Raw genomic sequence first — 20675 nt, 5'->3', positions numbered from 1 at the left:
TCTATGATTCTATGATAGGGCAGTGGGGAGTAGTAGAGACAGTTGTTTTTCAGACTGGAGGGAAGCATACAGTCCCCAGGGATTGGTATCAATACAACTGCTCTTTTATACTATATATTAGTAACATGGACTTGTATAAAAAGGACATTTTTGAAAGTTTGCAGATGACACAAAAACTCAGAAATGTGGGCTGGAATTCTCTGTTTCAGAGTTAAAGTGCAGAGAATCGCGACTGGTTTCCAAAGGAGCTGGGAATAGAGCCCAGGTGAGAGTCTCCATCCTTAACCTTGTGAGAGCTTGTGAATTCCGTCGGAATCCTGGTATTGGACTGCCATTTTGAGTGGATGGCCCGATCCCGAGGTCCAATGGCTAACCCCGCCCCCGAGATTACACATACATATTAAGCTTGGTTTCCATCCACTACAAAACTACAGTGAACTTTAACCGCACGTTGGGCACCATTGATTGTGGACAGCACAGTGGTTAGCACTTCTGCCTCACAGCGCCAGGGATCTGGGTCAAGTCCGGTCTTGGGTGACTGCCTGTGTGGAGTTTGCGCTTTCTCCCCATGTCCGCGTAGGTTTCTTCCGGGTGCTCCGGTTTCCTCCCACAGTCCAAATGTGCAGGTGAGGTGGATTGGCTATGCTAAATTGCCCCTTAGTGTCCAAAGAAGTGTAGGTTAGGTGGGTTGACCATGGTCAATGTGTGGGATTGTGGGGTTAGGGTGGGGCAGTGGGCCTGGGTGGAGAGCTATTTCGGAGGATCGGTGCAGGCCTGATGGGCCGAATGGCCTTCTTCTGCACTGTAGGGATTTTATGATTCTACTTCAGTCCATAATTTCATTATTCAACTGAATGACTGCATTAGGTGATCATGCGCACGTGCAGTTCAACTTTGTTCTTTGGGAATGACATAGATTGAACAGAATGAATTCACACAGATGAATAGAACTCTCACCTCAGTGCACTTTATCTCTGTGATGTGAATCATGTTAATATTTACAATAAGATCAAAGGAGCTTGGCTTCAATCCTCCCCAGGTCTCCCAGCTCTGTGAACAGTCAATGTTAAGCGGCTGCTTTACATTCTCCACTCTCGTCGCTGCAATATATGCTGAAATGCTATAAAAAAAACACATGTTTAGGTCCGTCTTTTCATAAGGCAACCACTCTAGATAATGAGTATGCTGCTGGGAAAGACACAATGCAACAGCAATTCAATTTAGACATTCACATGATCATCTCTGCATCAAATTTAATCCATAAATTTAGCAATTACAAGTCTTGCATCTAGTGCATTCTCTTCGCGCATATAAAAATGCACATTAACCTTCAAAGCATCATGACAGACACCCTGATGTCTGTCAAATTTAGCAGATGGTGATTGCTTGAGCCACTTAAGCTAAGCATAATAATTCACTCAAACAAACGTGGACAGAAAAAGCCACCATCAACCAACAAGCTACATAGCTCCAAGCAATCAAGATCACGCAATTTATTCCAATTTCTTATTCGTTTCTCATACACCTGACTACCCACACTCAAAAGGAAAACTAAAAGATACGAAGGAAAAAACAGAGAGACAGCAAGCATGGCAAATGTTGGCTGGAATTCTCTGGCTGTTCGCTGGCGGCAGGATTCTCTGGTCCCGCCGGCAGTGCACCTCCGCCCGCGGGTATCGCGGCGGCGTGGAGTGGCTTCAATGGGAATTCCCATTGACAGCGGAATCCCACCCACTATTACAGATCATGAAAGATTTTGGTCCATGTGCAATGTCTTGGAAGATCAAGTATATTCTCTGAAATAGTACTATAAGATTGTTTACGATATCGAAGAGCTCATACAGGGTCTTGATTTAACATCGGATATGATGGCCTCTCTAACAGTGCAGCAGTCCCTCAGTACTGCACTGTCTTTGTACTCAAGGCTGGTGCGGGACTTGATCTCACAAACTCTGACTCAGAGGCGCGACTGCTGTCCACTGAGCCATTGGGTGGACTGATTGGGCCAGATGGCCAGTTTCTGTGCTGTATATCCTGTGCTGTATATCCTATGTGTAATACAATACATTGTACTTTATATGGCATACAGCATATTTTTTCTTGCTGGGAAAAACACTACGGGATATTTGCTATTATAGTGTAATAAAGATTTTTTTTTAAATAAACATTTTATTGAGGTATTTCTTTGGCATTGTAACAGCAACAAAATCAACAATGTACATAACAAGGAAAATATTAACATAGTGCAAATACCGCCTCCCATTCCCACAGGTCCTACCATTGTTTACCCCCCTAATCTATGCTAACCCAATCACCCCAACCCCTTCTGCTGACGATTAGTTCTCTGCGAGGAAGTCGATGAATGGTTGCCACCTCCAGGCAAACCCTAACAGAGACCCTCTCATGGCGAACTTAATTTTCTCCAGGCAGAGGAAGCCAGCCATGTCCGAAAGCCAGGTCTCTGATTTTGGGGGCTTTGAGTCCCTCCATGCTAATAATATGCACCTCCGGGCTACCAGGGAAGCAAAGGCCAGAACATCTGCCTTGTTCTCCTCCTGGATTCCTGGAACCTGCGACACCCCAAAAATCGCCACCTCTGGACTCATTGCCACCCTCGTATTTAATATCGTGGACATGACGTCAGCAAACCCCTGCCAAAATCACCTCAGTTTTGGACATACCCAGAACATATGGACATGGTTCGCTGGCCCCCCCCCGCACACTTCACACACCTGTCCTCCACCCCAAAGATCTGCTCATCTGGGCCACTGTCATATGAGCCTGGTGAACGACCTTAAATTGGATTCAGGCTGAGCCTGGCACCTGTCAATGGGCAGCACGGTAGCAATGTGGATAGCACAATTGCTTCACAGCTCCAGGGTTCCAGGTTTGATTCCAGCTTGGGTCACTGTCTGTGCGGAGTCTGCACATCCTCCCCGTGTGTGTGTGGGTTTCCTCCGGGTGCTCCGGTTTTCTCCCACAGTCCAAAGATGTGCAGGTTAGGTGGATTGGCCATGATAAATTGCCCTTAGTGTCCAAAATTGCCCTTAGTGCTGGGTGGGGTTACTGGGTTATGGGGATAGGGTGGAGGTGGTTGACCTTGGGTAGGGTGCTCTTTCCAAGAGCTGGTGCAGGCTCGATGGGCCGAATGGCCTCCTTCTGCACTGTAAATCCTATGATAATCTATGAATGTCGCGGTCGTGTTGGCCCTACCCAACGCGTCCACCCAGAGGCCCTCCTCTTTCTCTCCCCCCAGCTCCTCCTCCCACTTTTGCTTCAGCTCCTCGGTCTGCGTCTCCTCCGATCCCTTAACCTTGTTATATATGTCCGATACGCTCCCCTCTCCTATCCATCCTCTAGAAACCACGCTATACTGAATCCCCCTTAGCGGCAGGAGTGGGAAGGTTGGTACCTGCCTCCGCAGAAAGTCACGCACCTGCAGATATCAAAATTTGTTTCCCCCCGCCAAAGCAAACTTCTCCTCCAGCGCCCTCAGACTTGGGAACCTTCCTTCTATAAACAAGTCTCCCATCCTCTCGATCCCCGCTCTCCGCCTAATTCGGAACCCCCGTCCATCCTCCCCGGGGCAAACCGGTAATTATCGCAGATTGAGGACCATACCTCTGCTCCCACATGTCTCCTCCACTGCCCCCAGACTCTCAGGGCCGCCACCACCACTGGACTGGTGGAGTACCGTGCCAGTGGGAACAGAAGAGGCACTGTTACCAACGCACTCTTGTGCCCTTACAAGAAGCCGCCTCAATGCGCACCCACGCCGGCTCCCCCCGCCCCACCAGCCACCTCCTCACCATGGCTATGTTAGCCGCCCAGTAGTAATTGCTAAAACTCGGCAGCGCCAGCCCTCCACCCCCCCCCCCCCCCCCCCGACTCCGCTCGAACATTGCCCTCTTCACTCGCGGGGACTTGCCCCCCCCCCCCCCACACAAAGCCCGCAATAATCTTATTGATCGGCTTAAAAAAGGACCGTGTGATGACGATGGGGAGGCATTGGAAAACGAATAGGAATCTCGAGAGGACCGTCATTTTTACCGATTGAACTCTGCCCGCCAGAGGCAACAGGGGCGCATCCCATCTCCGGAAATCCTCCTTCATCTGATCCATCAACCGGGCCAAGTTCAATTTACGTAGCTGGTCCCAATCCCGTACCACTTAGATACCCAGGTACCTGAAACTGTCCCCTACCACTCTGAGCGGCAGTTCCCCCAGTCGCCTTAATAAAGATTTTTAATGCTAGAAAAACTCAGCAGGTCTGTGGAAAGAGGAAACAGTTAACACGCAAGCTCCTCTGGCCTCCCCGTGGTGCGTTTCTCAGTGGCGTGGGGTGGCCTGCTGTTGGCCGGCAGCAGGATCTTTTGGTCCCTTTGCTGTCAATGGAATTTACCATTGAAGCCACCCCATGCTGCTGGGGAACCTTGGGGAGGGTTTGCCTTGAGACAATAACTATATTGGATATAAAAAGGGTTTACGATGGTCACAATCTAAAGTTGTTGAACTCAACTTAGTCCTGAGGGCTATAACGTGCCCAACCAGAAGAGGAGATGCTGTTCCTCCCGCTTGTGTTAGGCTTCACTGGAACATTGCAGCAGGCCAAAGATGGACATGTGGGCATGAGAGCAAGATGCTGAGTTAAAATGTCAAGCAGCAGGAAGGTTGGGGTCTTGTTTGTGGGCTGAGCGAAGGTGTTCTGCAAAGCGGTCACCCAGTCTGCGTTTAGTCTCCCCAATGTAGAGGAGACCACATTGGGAGCAGTGAATACAGTAGACTAAATTGAAGGAAGTGCAAGCGAAACGCTACTTAACCTGAAAGGAGTATTTGGGGTCTTGAATGGTGGGAAGGGAGGAGGTAATGGGGCAGGTGTTGCACCTTCTGCAATTGCAAGGGAAGATGTCAAGGGAAGGGGATGAAGAGTTGGGCATGATGGAGGAGTGGATCAGGGTGTCAGGGACGGGGTAATATTTAACTTAAAGGATTTAAGTCTGTTGTTAAAATAAAATCTTTATTACAAATAATATCAATCATGCAGCAATGACGTTTTCCTTTAGACTCATTGTTACAATTGGCAGTCATATATAAATTGGTGTTTGGCACACTATTGTAACCTTGTGTCTGCCTCATGAAAGTCCATTCTCTATATAGTTTAGTTAATAAAATTTACTTCTCTCTATGCTATTAGATTGTTCTTTTCAGACCTAATTTGAAGATTAGGGGAGGAAAAATTAGTGCATTTCAGTAAGGAAGACTTCTCAATCATTTGCAATAGCCCTGCAGGGAATGATGCATGTAATACTTGTATCAACCACTTTTCAAAAGCTGTATTCAACAATCAATTATAAGACAAAATCAGCAAGGATATATATTTTAAACAAATGCTTAATGACAAAATCGTTATACAGTGGTACTCCTTCAAATTGGGTGATATATAAACCCCTCTAAGTTCTTCTCGGTTCCTCCCACTATTTCATTGTCGATTGTGTGAGGTAACGTGAAGCTTGCCGCAGGCTGTAAATTGTCCGACACACCGACTCAACCACTTTTCATCAAGACAAAGGGTTGCTAACCTTGAAATGCACAGGTTATTATGGAGGAAGGATGAATCTTTTATGAATACCCATAATTTACGAATAGATTCAACAATTGATATCAATATATCTATTTTTTAAATAAAAATAATTCTAGGGGAGCTGAAGATCTTTTTTTCAATGCATAATAACAGATTAAGCTACAGGTTAGACAGACACAAAAACAGAAAATGCTGGAAATACTCAGCAGGTCAGGCATTATCTGTGGAATGAAAAACAAAGTCAATGCTTCAGGTCAATGACCTTTCATCAGAACTGGGAGATGTAAACAGGTATTGAGTAAGTAGAGAGGAAGGGAAATGCATTGTGCTGGTCAAGGAGACACAGCCTGAGTGAGTGAGACACAGACAGAGTGAGAATTTGGTAATTTGGTGCAGTGAGGTAATTCGGTGAAGAGTGGGATAAGGTGCTTTTTCCCGACTGTTTTGTTCTCTCTCTTTCTTCGGGCCTAATTTTGGGAGCCGTTCGGAGGAGGAGGAGGAGGAGCAGTCTCTGTGAGTATAAAAACCTAACGGTAACTACCGTTTTATTCTCTCACAAAAATGACGTCAGAGGGAAGCTGTGATCTGATTGGTTGATAGCAAATCTGCCCCAAATTTTAAAAAAACACAGCTAAACTCCTAAACTTAAATTAAACTAATTAATTAATTAGTGATGGCTGGTCAGGTGATGTTCTTGGGCTGCTTGATGTGGGAGCTGGCAGATCCCATTGCGAGCTGCAGTGAGCACATCTGCAGTAAGTGTTGGCTGCTCAAAGAGCTCCGGCTCAGAATTGAGGAGCTGGAGTCTGAGCTTCAAACACTGAGGCACATCCGGGAGGGGGAGACTTACTTGGACACTGTGTTTCAGGAGGCAGTCACACCTGTCAGAGTAAGTAGTTTAAATCCTGCCAGTGGCCAGGGACAGCAGGGTGTGACTGCAAGTCAGGCAGGTAAAGGGAACCAGCAGTCAGGAACTCAGGAGCCTCAGCCCTTGACCCTGTCCAACAGGTATGAGGCACTTGCTCCCTGTGTGGATGGCGAACAGGGCTGCAGGAAGGATGAGTCAGCTGACCAAGGCACCATGGTTCAGCAGGCCATTCAAGGGGAGGGAGTAAATAGGTAAGTTGTAGTTGTAGGGGATTCTATTATCAGGGGGATAGATAGTATCCTTTGTGAGCAGGATAAAGAGTCCCGCATGGTATGTTGCCTGCCCGGTAATAGGGTGCGGGACATCTCTAACCGGCTTGAAAGGATACTGGAGAGGGAGGGGGAGGATCCAGTTGTTGTGGTCCATGTCGGTACCAACAACATAGGCAAGTCTAGAAAAGAGGACCTGTTTAGAGATTATAAAGAGCTAGGATTCAAATTAAAAAACAGGTCCTCAAGGGTCATAATCTCCGGATTACTGCCCGAGCCACGTGCAAATTGGCATAGGGAGGCAAGAATAAGGGAAGTTAACACGTGGCTGAAAGAGTGGTGTGGGAAAGAGGGGTTCCTTTTCGTGGGACACTGGCATCAGTTTTGGGACGGGGGGACTATACCGTTGGGATGGTCTCCACCTGAACCGAGCAGGGACCAGTGTTCTGGCGAAAAGAGTAAATAGGGTGGTCAATAGGACTTTAAACTAGAGATTGGGGTTAAGGGAAAGTCAGGGAACCAAGAAGTGAAGTAATCAGTGGGAAGCGTAGCTGCTTAGGAATACAAAAAAGCACGAAAAGCCAGAACTCAGGAGAGGTTACGATAGTCCCCATCCCACAAAATATGACACAGTGTATGGAAAGGCTCAGTAAACCAAGGTCCACCACACTAAGAAAACAAAAAGGGACGGTCAATAGAGAATTAAAGGTGCTATATTTAAATGCGCGCAGTGTACGGAACAAGGTAGATGAGCTTGTGGCCCAGATTGTGACTGGCAGGTACGATGTGGTAGGCATCACAGAGACGTGGTTGCAGGGGGTTCAGGACTGGCATTTAAACATCCAGGGATTCACAACCTATCGAAAAGACAGAGAGGTGGGCAGAGGAGGCGGGGTTGCCTTGTTAATTTGGAATGAAATTAAATCAATATCACTAAACGACATAGGGTCAGATGATGTGGAGTCTGTGTGGGTAGAGTTGAGGAACCACAAAGGCAAAAAAACCATAATGGGAGTTATGTACAGGCGTTCTAACAGTGGTCAGGACCAGGGGCACAAAATGCACCACAAAATAGAAAGTACATGTCAGAAAGGCAAGGTCACAGTGATCATGGGGGACTTCAATATGCAGGTGGACTGGGTAAATAATGCTGCCAGTGGACCCAATGAAAGGGATTTCATTGAATGTTTACAGGAGGGCTTTTTGGAACAGCTTGTGATGGAGCCCACGAGGGAACAGGCCATTCTGGACTTAGTGTTATGTAATGAGCCAGACTTGATTAAAGATCTTAAAGTAAGGGAACACATAGGGGGCAGTGATCATAATATTGTAGAATTCAATCTCCAATTTAAAAGAAAGGTAGAATCAGATGTAAAGGTGTTACAGTTAAATAAAGGTAACTACAGGGGCATGAGGGAGGAACTGACGAAAATCGACTGGGAGCAGAGCCTAGTGGGAAAGACAGTAGAACAGCAATGGCAGGAGTTTCTGGGAGTAATGGAGGACACAGTACAGAGGTTCATCCCAAAGAAAAGAAAGGTTATCAGAGGGGGGATTAGGCAGCCATGGCTGACAAAGGAAGTTAGGGAATGCATCAAAGCAAAAGAGAAAGCCTATAATGTGGCAAAGAGTAGTGGGAAGTCAGAAGATTGGGAAGGCTACAAAAACAAACAGAGGATAACAAAGAAAGAAATAAGGAAAGAGAGGATCAATTATGAAGGTAGGCTAGCCAGTAACTTTAGGAATGATAGTAAAAGTTTCTTTAAATACATTAAAAACAAACGGGAGGCAAAAGTAGACATTGGGCCGCTCCAAAATGACGCTGGTAATCTAGTGATGGGAGACAAGGAAATAGCTGAGGAACTAAATAAGTACTTTGCGACAGCCTTCACAGTAGAAGACATGAGTAATATCCCAACGATTCAGGAGAGTCAGGGGGCAGAGTTGAATATGGTAGCCATCACAAAGGAGAAAGTGCTAGAGAAACTAAGAGGTCTAAAAATTGATAAATCTCCGGGCCCAGATTGTCTACATCCTAGAGTTCTAAAGGAGATAGCTGAAGAAATAGTGGAGGCGTTAGGTATGATCTTTCAAAAGTCACTGGAGCAAGGGAAAGTCCCAGAGGATTGGAAAATCGCTGTTGTAACCCCCCTGTTCAAGAAGGGAACAAGGAAAAAGATGGAAAGTTATAGGCCAATTAGCCTAACCTCGGTTGTTGGCAAGACTCTAGAATCCATTGTTAAGGATGAGATTTCTAAATGCTTGGAAGTGCAGGGTCAGATTAGGACAATTCAGCATGGATTTAGTAAGGGGAGGTCGTGCCTGACAAACCTGTTAGAATTCTTTGAAGAGATAACAAATAGGTTAGACCAAGGAGAGCCAATGGATGTTATCTATCTTGACTTCCAAAAGGCCTTTGATAAGGTGCCTCACGGGAGACTGCTGAGTAAAATAAGGGCCCATGATATTCGAGGCAAGGTACTAACATGGATTGACGATTGGCTGTCAGGCAGAAGGCAGAGAGTTAGGATAAAAAGGTTCTTTTTCGGAATGGCAACCGGTGACGAGTGGTGTCCCGCAGGGTTCAGTGTTGGGGCCACAGCTGTTCTCTTTATATATTAACGATCTAGATGACGGGACTGGGGGTATTCTGGCTAAGTTTGCCGATGATACAAAGATAGGTGGAGGGGCAGGTAGTATGGAGGAGGTGGGGAGGCTGCAGAAAGATTTAGACAGTTTAGGAGAGTGGTCCAAGAAATGGCTGATGAAATTCAACGTGGGCAAGTGCGAGGTCTTGCACTTTGGAAAAAAGAATAGAGGCATGGACTATTTTCTAAACGGTGACTAAATTCATAATGCTGAAGTGCAAAGGGACTTGGGAGTCCTAGTCCAGGATTCTCTAAAGGTAAACTTGAAGGTTGAGTCCGTAATTAAGAAAGCAAATGCAATGTTGTCATTTATCTCAAGAGGCTTGGAATATAAAAGCAGGGATGTACTTCTGAAGCTTTATAAAGCACTAGATAGGCCCCATTTAGAATACTGTGAGCAATTTTGGGCCCCACACCTCAGGAAGGACATACTGGCACTGGAGCGGGTCCAGCGGAGATTCACACGGATGATCCCAGGAATGGTAGGCCTAACATACGATGAACGTCTGAGGATCCTGGGATTATATTCATTGGAGTTTAGGAGGTTGAGGGGAGATCTAATAGAAACTTACACTATAATGAATGGCTTAGATAGGGTGGACGTAGGGAAGTTGTTTCCATTAGCAGGGGAGACTAGGACCCGGGGGCACAGCCTTAGAATAAAAGGGAGTCACTTTAGAACAGAGATGAGGAGAAATTTCTTCAGCCAGAGAGTGGTGGGTTTGTGGAATTCATTGCCACAGAGGGCGGTGGAGGCCGGGACAGTCTTTAAGACAAAAGTTGATAAATTCTTGATTTCTCGAGGAATTAAGGGCTATGGAGAGAGAGCGGGTAAACGGAGTTGAAATCAGCCATGATTGAATGGTGGAGTGGACTCGATGGGCCGAATGGCCTTACTTTCGCTCCTATGTCTTATGGTCTTATGGAGGAGGAAAGGAAAGATCAAAACGAAACACCCGTGATAATGTAGAAAGCAGGAGACATTAAATAACAAAGCAGATGATGGCACAAAGTAAAGGGGAATGATAAAGCAACAGGCAAAGAACCAGAAGATGGGTCTACAGGAGGTGTAAATGGGAACAGCAGACTCATAAACAACAACCGCTGGTGGAAAAAAAGAGATAATGTTAGGATTTGAAATTGCTGAACTCGAGGTTGAAGCCAAAAGTCTATAAAATATATAATCAAAAGTTGAGGCGCTGTTTCTCAAGCTTCTGTGGCACTTCATTGGAAGAATGCATTAAGATGCTCAGGTCAGAGTGAGCGTGGGGCAGAGAATTAAGATAACAGCAGACTGGAAGTTCAGAGTCACACTTTATTTTATTCACTCATGATGTTGGCCTCACTGGCTAGCCCAGCATTTATAACCCATCCCTAAATACCCTTAAGAAGGAAGGTGGTGAGCCATGTGGTCCAGGTACACCCGCAGTGCTGTCTTGAAGGGAGTTCTAGGATTTTGACCCAGTGACAGCGAAGGAACGGCGATATATTTCCAAGTCAGGATGGTGAGTGACTTGAAGGACAACGTGTAGACTCTGTGCGGCACGGGGACACAGCGGTTAGCACAGCTGCCTTGCAGCGCCAGGAACCCAGTTTAATTGGGGACTGTCTGTGTGGAGTTTGCACTTCCTCCCCGTGTCTGCGTGGGTTTCCTCCAGGAGTTCCAGTTTCTTCCTACAGTCCAAAGATGTGCAGATTAGGTGGATTGGCCATGCTAAATTGTCCCTTAGTGTCCAAGGAAATACAGGTTAGATTAAGTGGATAGGGTGTGGGAGTGGGCCTGGGTAGGGTGTTCTTTCAGAGGGTCGGTGCAGACTCAATGGGCCAAATGGCCTCCTTCTGCATTGCAGGGATTCTAATAGAGAAGTTCCACAAAGTGGTCACCCAATTTGTGTTTTGTTTATCTGGCATATATATAAGCAATAATAAAATAAACTTGTCAAAAGAATTTAGAATGCCTTTCTTCAAAACCCTTGCCTTTTTCCTTATACATGGAATAGCACACGCAAATGTGATGAATGCAGGATTTTACATATATTGGATTATAAACATTTGGAAATTTAAGGGTTAAAAGCCTGGGTTAGAGCCTGTTTGACTGCAGTAGTCATGTTTTTAAAAGAATCTTGTTTTGCAAGACCAGAAAGCTTTTAAGAGTCAGTGATGAAATTGACCATCGTAGAAGCCTTAATTCGAAAAAATTAATTGGGTAGTCTAAATGCTTTTTTTAAATATAAATTTAGAGTACCCAATTCATTTTTCCCAATTAAGGGGCAATTTAGCGTGGCCAATGCACCTAGCCTGCACATCTTTGGGTTGTGGGGGCGAAACCCACGCAAACAGAGGAGAATGTGCAAACTCCACATGGACAGTGACCCAGAGCTGGGATCGAACCTGGGACCTCGGCGCCGTGAGGCAGCAATGCTAACCACTGCGCCACCGTGCTGCCCTCTCTAAATTTTTTTTTTTTAAATAAAATCTTGTTTTAAAATAATAAATCCCTATTTTTTTCATGCAATCACTCCTGGAGGGAAGTATTCTTTCCACACAGTCTTACAAAATAAACTAAATATTGGCACACCACCAGAACAGGCGCCGGAATGTGGCGACTAGGGGCTTTTCACAGTAACTTCATTGCAGTGTTAATGTAAGCCTACTTATGACAATAAAGATTATTATTATAAATATTGGGATTTTGGTCGAGTACCCTAGCCACTGTTGAGATTGTAATAAGACAAAACAGATCGAGAAGCAGTCTGATTAGAGGTATTTTGAATCAAACAAGTTGTGTTTGAAGAACTCGCTGATTGAAAAAGTACAAAAAAAACTAGAAACAAAATAATGAGTATTAAAAAAAAACAAGCCCAATAATGTTACAGAGCATCACCATACAAATGTTGTAGTTACCTAGTAAAATATTCATTTAAATGTCACATTTTATCACTCTTCCATACAGATACGTATACATCTTAAAAACATTATTCATCTTAATCTCTTGCAGGGAAAGTTACAAATGGTCTCTGCTGAAACAATATATGTGATGACCAACAAAAGAGCCCTACAATGAACTGACATATTAGTATAATTTTAACCTAATCAAGCATTGCCAGAACCTTTGGAAAAAAATCAGATGTAATCTGACCAAATAATTTCTGTACAGCATGGTAAACACCATGATGCAACAAACAGATAAATAAAACATTGACTGAGGGAAAGATATCTAGCATTTCCATGGATTTAATTTTTAGTCAAATTTTTAAAAACTTGTTCATGGGATGTGGATGTCACTGGCTGGGCCAGCAATTGTTGCCCACCCCTAATTACCCTTGAACTGAGTGGCTTGCTAGGCCATTTCAGAATAGAGGGATACGGACCCCAGAAGTGTAGAAGGTTTTAGGTTGGACAGTCAGCATGGTCAGTGCAGGCTTGGAGGGCCAAAGGGCCTGTTCTGGTGCTGTATTTTTCTTTGTTTTTCAGAGAGCAGTTAATAATCAACCACATTGCTGTGGATCTGGAGTCATACGTAGGTCAGACCAGGTAAGGATTTCAAATTTCCTTTCCTAAAGGAAATGAGTGATCCAGATGGGGTTTTTTTTTAACGACAATCAACAATGGTTTCATAGTCATTGAGGGTCATTCCTGTCTACTCTATCTATGCTCCTCGTAATTTTACACATCTCAATCATGTCCCCTCTCAGTAGGAGGCTCCAAGGAAAACAAACCCAGTCTCCCCAACCTCTATTCAAAGATAAAACTCTCCAGTCATCATTAGATTTTATTCAACATTTGCCGTGGTGGGATTCGAACCTGGGTTCCCAGAGCATTACTCCGGGTCTCTGGATTACTCATCCAGCAATAATACCACTACGCCATTGTCTTCTTTGTGAAAGGCAATGATTTATTGGGGTGAGGTTGGGAATGGGGATAGTAGGGCCACGGATATGAATATAGGTGATCCTCTTTTCGGGGGTTTTCTGGCTGGCTTCAGCCTTCCTGCCAACTGATAGCCAAACCCCATCTCATTCTCCTGGGTCTTGGCTCATGCTTTTGTGGAAGTGGAGGCTTCCCATTAGATTCCCATATCATGACAGAGTCAACCATTATAAAGGACCAGAATTACCCTGAAGATCTCAAATGAAAGTCCTACTAAGGACCAGCAGGTCAATCTCTGGGGCTGACTCAGAGTCTATGGACCTTCACCACCAATTTTTGGAATTGTGCACCACCTTCCACAAAACAGCCCATAAAAAGTGAGGCAGAAAAAGTTAAAATGTCACTGATGACTCATGCCATGCCCTGCTCCTGTTACCACCTACATGTGGCAGACATCACCAACTGCAGACTCAAGGTGAGGAAAATCCCAGACAGGGTGTGGAAAACCACTGTGTTCTTATATTAAGGGTTGTACGGTAGAACCTGCACTACAGGTTCACCTGGGCCCCTGCATGCTAGCTCCGCCCAGGAACCGGGTTATAAATATGCGTGGCCTCCAGCTCGCATCCATTTCATCAGCTGCTGTGGGAGGCCACACATCTGATACTAATAAAGCCTCAGTTTGGTTTCAACTTCGTCTCCAGTCAAATTGATCATGCCTCAATTTATTAGTATCAGATTCAGAAGATGGACCTCCGGATTTAACCAGATTGCCTGCAGCTGGATCCACACGCAAGCGATGCCAGAAAGGACTTTCAGCACTGGCTAGCTTGTTTTGAAGCGTATATCAACACGGTGCCAACCCCTGTTCCAGAAGCTCAGAAGATTCAAATATTGTACTCCAGACTCAGCTCCAAAATCTTCCCGCTGATCCAGGATGCGCCCAATTACGCTGATGCCATGACTCGACTCAAAGAAAATTATGAGCAGAAGACGAACACGCTCTTCGCCAGACATGCGCTCGCAACGCGTACTCACCTACCTGGTGAGTCAATCAAGGACTTCTTGAGGGCCCTGATCCCACTAGTGCGGGACTGTGACTGCCAGGACGTTACAGCTAAGGAGCACTCAGATCTCCTTATGCGGGACGCTTTTGTAACTGGGATTGGGTCTGATGTTATCAGGCAGCAGCTCCTAGAAGGGGCCACGCGTGACCTCGCAGAGACTAAAACACAAGCGCTTTCCATGACGGTCGCCCTGCGCAATGTCCAGTCCTATGCCCCCAACCGCGCGGCCCACTCCTCCTACGCTTCATGGGTCCCACAGGCAGCCGCCCCAGCGGGGGCACTACCCACCCAACACACCTGCGCTATGCGCCAGCCAGTGATCTCCGGGGGGCCCCGATGCTTTTTTTGCGACTAGCAAATACACCCCCGCCAACGTTGCCCGGCCCGCGCTGCCCTTTGTAAGGCCTGCGGGAAGAAGGGCCACTATGCAGCAGTGTGCCAGGCCCACTCAGCAGCAGCGGTTGCCGCACCCCCCCCCCCCCCCGGACAATGGGTGCCGCTATCCTCCCCAGGCCATATGCGAGCAATGGGCGCCATCTTCTCCCCCGCACAACACATGCGTTTCATGGGCGCCGCCATCTTGTTCCACCCCCGCAATGTGCGTTCCAGGGGTGCCGCCATTTTGTGATCCCCAGGACCTCCGGGCGCCGCCATCTTGTCCATCCCACAGTACATGGATACCAACGGCGTTTCAGGACCCCAACTCAACGGGCGCCTCACTACCCGACAATCAACCACAATTCGCATCCATGGCAATCGCCCAGTCCCGACCACATACTCTGACCAATGCATCCACCAGCGTGAAAGTCAACGGCCATGTCACCTCCTGCCTACTGGACTCCGGGAGCACCGAGAGCTTTGTACACCCGAATACGGTAAGGCGCTGCTCCCTTAAGGTACACCCTAGCCTCCGGATCCCACGGTTTTCGCCTCTACGTCCTCCCTAACCTCTGCACTGCACTTATCCTCGGCCTGGATTTTCAGTGCAACCTCCAGAGCCTGATCCTTAAATTCGGCGGACCCTTACCACCCCTCACTGTGTGCTACCTCGCGACCCTAAAGGTCGATCCTCCTTCCCCCTTTGCCAATCTAACTCCAGATTGCAAACCTGTCGCCACCAGGAGCAGACGGTACAGCACCCAGGATAAGACCTTCATCGGGTCCAAGGTCCAGCGGTTGCTTCGGGATGGAGTCATCGAGGCCAGCAACAGCCCCTGGAGAGCTCAAGTGGTAGTGGTTAAGTCTGGGGAGAAAAAACGAATGGTCGTGGACTACAGCCAGACCATCAACAGGTACACGCAGTTCCACGCGTACCCCCTCCCATGCATATCTGACATGGTTAACCAGATTGCACAGTACCGGGTCTTCTCAACGGTGGACCTGAAATCCGCTGACCACCAGCTCCCCATCCGTAAATCGGACCGGCCATACACCGCCTTCGAGGCAGACAGCCGGCTATATCACTCCCGTAGGGTTCCCTTCGGCGTCACCAATGGGGTTTCGGTCTTCCAAAGGGAGATGGACCGAATGGTCGACCGGTACGGCTTGCGGACCACTTTTCCGTACCTAGACAATGTGACCATCTGCGGCCATGATCAGCAGGACCACGATGTCAATCTCGCTAAATTTCCCCGCACCGTCACTCTCCTCAACCTCACGTATAACAAGGAGAAGTGTGTGTTCCGTACAAACCGCTTAGCCATCCTCGGCTACGTGGTCCAGAACGGAGTTCTGGGGCCCGATCCCGACCGCATGCGCCCCTCATGGAGCTCCCCCTCCCCCACTGCCCCAAGGCCCTCAAACGCTGCCTGGGGCTCTTCTCGTATTACGCACAGTGGGTCCCAAACTATGCGGACAAGGCCCGCCCACTCATACAGTCCACTCATTTCCCCCTGACGGCCGAGGCCCAACAGGTTTTCGCCCGGATCAGAGCTGATATTGCCAAAGCTGGAATGCACGCTGTAGACTAAACACTTCTTTTCCAAGTAGAAAGCGACGCATTGGACGTCGCCCTTGCCGCCACCCTCAACCAGGCAGGCAGGCCCGTGGCATTCTTTTCCCGCACCCTCCATGCCTCCGAAATTCGGCACTCATCCGTCGAAAAGGAGGCCAAGGCTATCGTTGAGGCTGTGCGACATTGGAGGCATCACCTGGCCGGCAGGAGATTCACTCTCCTCACTGACCAATGGTCGGTAACCTTCATGTTCAACACACAGCGGGGCAAGATCAAAAATGACAAAATCTTGCGGTGGAGAGTCGAGCTCTCCACCTATAACTACGAGATTAAGTATCGCCCTGGCAAGCTCAACGAGCCACCAGACGCCCTATCCCGAGGTACATGTGCCAGCACACAGGTAGACCGACTCCGGGCCCTGCACAACAGCCTTTGTCACCCAGGGGTCACTCGGTTGTACCACTTCATTAAGGCACGAAATTTGCCCTACTCCGTCGAGGAAGTAAGGACGATCACCAAGGACTACCAGGTCTGTGCTGAGTGCAAGCCGCACTTCTGCCGGCCGGTCCGCGCGCACCTGGTGAAGGCCTCCCGCCCCTTTGAATGCCTCAGCGTGGATTTCAAAGGCCCCCTCCCCTCCTCCGATCGACACACATATTTCCTCAGTGTGATCGATGAATACTCCCGGTTTCCCTTCGCCATCCCATGCCTCAATATGACGTCTGCCACCGTCATTAAAGCCCTTAATTCTATCTTCACTCTGTTCAGCTTCCCCGCCTACATCCACAGTGACAGGGGATCCTCATTCATGAGTGATGAGCTACGTCAGTTCCTGCTCAGCAGGGGTATCGCGTCCAGCAGAACGACGAACTACAACCCCTGGGGAAAGGGACAGGTCGAAAGGGAGAATGGGACGGTATGGAGGGCCGTCCAGCTGGCCCTACAGTTCAGAAATCTCCTGGCCACCCGCTGGCAAGAGGTCCTCCCTGATGCACTACATTCCATTCGCACATTACTCTGCACTGCCACTAACAGTACATCGCATGAACGTCTTTTTGCCTTCCCTAGGAAGTCCACATCCGGGGTATCGCTCCCAACCTGGCTCACAGCTCCGGGAACCGTGCTTCTCTGTAAACATATGCGGCTCCACAAGGCGGATCCGTTGGTGGAAAGGGTGCACCCGCTCCACACAAACCCACAGCATGCCTACGTGGCGTTCCCCGACGGCCGCCAGGATACCGTCTCCCTCAGAGACCTGGCACCAGCAGGTTCCACCCCCACACCACCCCCGTCGCCACCCTCTCCTTTCCCACCGCCCCCATCACTCCCGCTAGGACCGTCCATCCACCCACTGCCCACCCCCGTTGATGAAGAGGATTTCTGCACGCTCCCGGAGTCGACTTCAACCACGACAGCACTAACATCGCCGGCTCCAATTTGGCGATCTCAAAGGACTATCAAGGCGCCGGACCGGCTGAACCTCTGACTGGCCCGCCGGATGACCAGAGACATTTTTTTACTGTTCTGTAAATATTAAAGATAGCGAATTGTATATAGTTATCCACCACCCCCGCCGGACTCAATTTTAACAGGGGCTGAATGTGGTAAACCACTGTGTTCTTATATTAAGGGTTGTACAGTAGAACCTGCACTACAGGTTCACCTGGGCCCCTGCATGCTAGTTCCGCCCAGGAGCCAGGTTATAAATATGCGTGTCCTCCAGCTCGCAGCCATTTCGTCAGCTGCTGTGGGAGGCCACACATCTGATACTAATAAAGCCTCAGTTTGGATTCAACTTCATCTCCAGTCAAATTGATCGTGCCTCACAGGCAATTTCAAACAGCTGGAGCTCACTTCTTGCATTCCCGATATTCTTCATCGCAATCCCACTCAGAATCGCAGAAGTGTTACATGGCAGAAGGAGGCCAATTGGCCCATTGTGTGTACACCGACTCTCCAGATGAGCATTATGGTTTAGTGCCATTCCCTTGCCTTTTTCCAGACCCCTACACATTGTTTCTATTCTTATAATCATCTAATGTCCTTTAGAATTCCTCAATTGAACCTGCCTCCACCACACTTCCAGGCAGTGCATTCCAAACCTGAACCACTCGCTATGTGAAGAAGTTTTTTCTCACATCACATTTGCTTCTTTTGCAAATCACTTTAAATCTGTGCCCTCTCGTTCTTTGTCCTCTTATGAGCAGGAACAGTTTCTCCCCATCTACTCTATCCGGCCCCCTCATGATTTTGAACATCTCTATCAAACCTCCCCTTAACCTTCTCCTCTCCAAGGAGAACAGCCCTAACTTCTCCAATCTATTCTTATTACTGAAATTTGGTCGGGATCATTAAATCTCCTTTGTGCCGTGATATTGTTTCACAGGATGCTGACAGTCCTCTGAGTCAAGTGCGCATCCTTTCGGTGAGATCTTGGGGCACTGAATGCACATGCGTTATTAAATCATAAAAGATCACAGTCATTCAGATCCTGTACATCCACCATATACTTGCAATTCTAACAGGAAAGCAGGTCATTTTCATCTCCTCTGTAAGCTAAGGATTCAGAGAACAACTGTAGCACTCCATTATTGTTCTTCAGAGAACAACATTGATCTGCAGGATGGTTACACAGTTTGATTTCTGAATCCTGAGCCCCTGGCTGATGATGTTTATAATCTGCAATTTTGTTCAGTTGTGGCTGGCTCAGATCCTTTTGCTTGGATACCAGACATCCAGTCTTAATCATAATCGTTCATCTTTTGGCACTGGTTGTTTGAGTCAGAATATAGCAACAAGCTCATGGAGCTGAACATTACACTACAAGCGATGATGAGCGATACCTCCAGTTCCTTTAATAGCTCAGCAGATAAATCTTTTGTTTTGGAAGATGTCCTGAGTCAGTTTCGGTTTAAATATTAAAAAGATGTCATTGAACAAACAACTGGATTTCTGAAATTTTAGACACTGAATGAATGGGGAAATTGCTTATTAAATTACTGTGTGCACAAACCAGCAAACAGGCGACAATTAGTTCTAATGAATGACCACAAAGGTTTCTGTTTGGTGAACAAGCTAACTTAAAGCAAAATGACCATTGATCGAGAGTGACTCTCAGACAGACCATCAATGATCAGTGACCCTCAGACAGACTATCGATCGACAGAATGACCCTCAGGCAGACCATCGATAGACAGTGGCCCTAAGACAGACTATCGATAAACAGAGTGACCCTCAAACAGACCATCAATGGACAGTGACCCTCAGACAGACCGTCGATGGACAGTGACCCTCAGACAGACAGAATGACCCTCAGGCAGACAATGACCCACAGACAGATCATCGACAGAGTGACCATCAATGGACAGAGTGACCCTCAACAGTCAGTCAGATCATCGACAGTCAGTGATCCTCAGACAGGCAGAATGACCATCAATGGACAGAGTGATCCTCAGGTGGGCAGAGTGACCCTCAGAGGGGGAGCGACTCTCAGAGGGACAGAGTATCGATCGGCAGAGAGACCATCCAGGAATAGAGAGGCTATTGATAAATGTAGTGATTATTAATGGAGAATGACTATCAGAGTGATATCTGATGAGCAGTTCAGAAACTCTTGCTGCTGACCAGCCTCCTGTTGCTTCCCACTTCCTCCCTCACCTCCTCCTTCCCTCCCACCTCCTCCCTCACTCACCTCTCCAGTGCCCGGGGCTCCAGCTCTGAGGGCTGCCACAACACATTGGGCAGAGCCTGGGCGAAATGGACCGAGTGCTGGCCGGATCCTGAGGCTAACTCCAGGGCCAGTGCCGGGGCGCCCGGGCTCAGCTGCTGCCGGATCACATTGAGGATCGGCTCCTTGTTCCTCTCGGCAGCCGGAGCCACGATCATCCTCCGGATAGAGCTGGAGAAAACCCGGAGCAACCAAAGAGCGGAGCAGAGCTGCGGAGCCAGAGTCTCCCCGCCAGGTTCCGAGAATGTAGCTCGGCAGCTACAAACTTTGCGCTGCTCCCCGGCTGCCGGCTGCCTACCTCTGCCGCTCGGCTCGCTGGGATTTGTAGTCCTACTCCGGCCTTCCCCCATTACCGCGGAGAGAGCCCGCGGAAGCGGAGACTATAACTCCCAGTGGACACTGCGCCACCCCTCCTCTCCGCGCCTGCGCACTGGCCGGGGGAGACTGTCCAGGGGAAAGTATCCTTCGGGTCCTCACTCCAACCACTACAGCCCACACTGCAACAACCTTCTCCCTCAACGACCCATACTGCTAACCTCAGATGCTTTTCACCTCTAGCCTCTCCCTGTGATCATGAATTATTCTCTCTGAGTAAAGCTAAGATTTCCTCCAGGATTTATGAGTGTCAATCTTATAATCATTTCATGTTCCACTGGGTCTGGATCCTCAACGAGTGCAGAAAGCACCTTCT

At 47.9% G+C, this 20675-nt stretch overlaps 1 protein-coding gene across 1 annotated transcript in view; it reads right to left on the bottom strand.

The window, feature by feature from the left end:
* mettl26 (methyltransferase like 26) overlaps positions 1–20291 on the bottom strand; it is a 61684-nt gene extending 41393 nt beyond the window's left edge. The window contains exons 1-2 of the mRNA XM_072480811.1: positions 19949–20291; positions 958–1120 (exon numbers count right to left, since the gene is read on the bottom strand). Of these exons, the coding sequence (XP_072336912.1) occupies positions 958–1120; positions 19949–20142 (357 nt within the window). The 5' untranslated portion in view covers positions 20143–20291. The remainder of the gene's footprint in view (positions 1–957; positions 1121–19948) is intronic.
* Between the last annotated feature and the right edge of the window lie 384 nt (positions 20292–20675).

This window comes from Scyliorhinus torazame, chromosome 17 (assembly GCF_047496885.1).
Source record: "Scyliorhinus torazame isolate Kashiwa2021f chromosome 17, sScyTor2.1, whole genome shotgun sequence".
In the NCBI taxonomy this organism is placed as follows: domain Eukaryota; kingdom Metazoa; phylum Chordata; class Chondrichthyes; order Carcharhiniformes; family Scyliorhinidae; genus Scyliorhinus; species Scyliorhinus torazame.
Note: the sequence above shows the minus strand (reverse complement) of the source record. Positions and strands in the feature narration are given on the sequence as shown.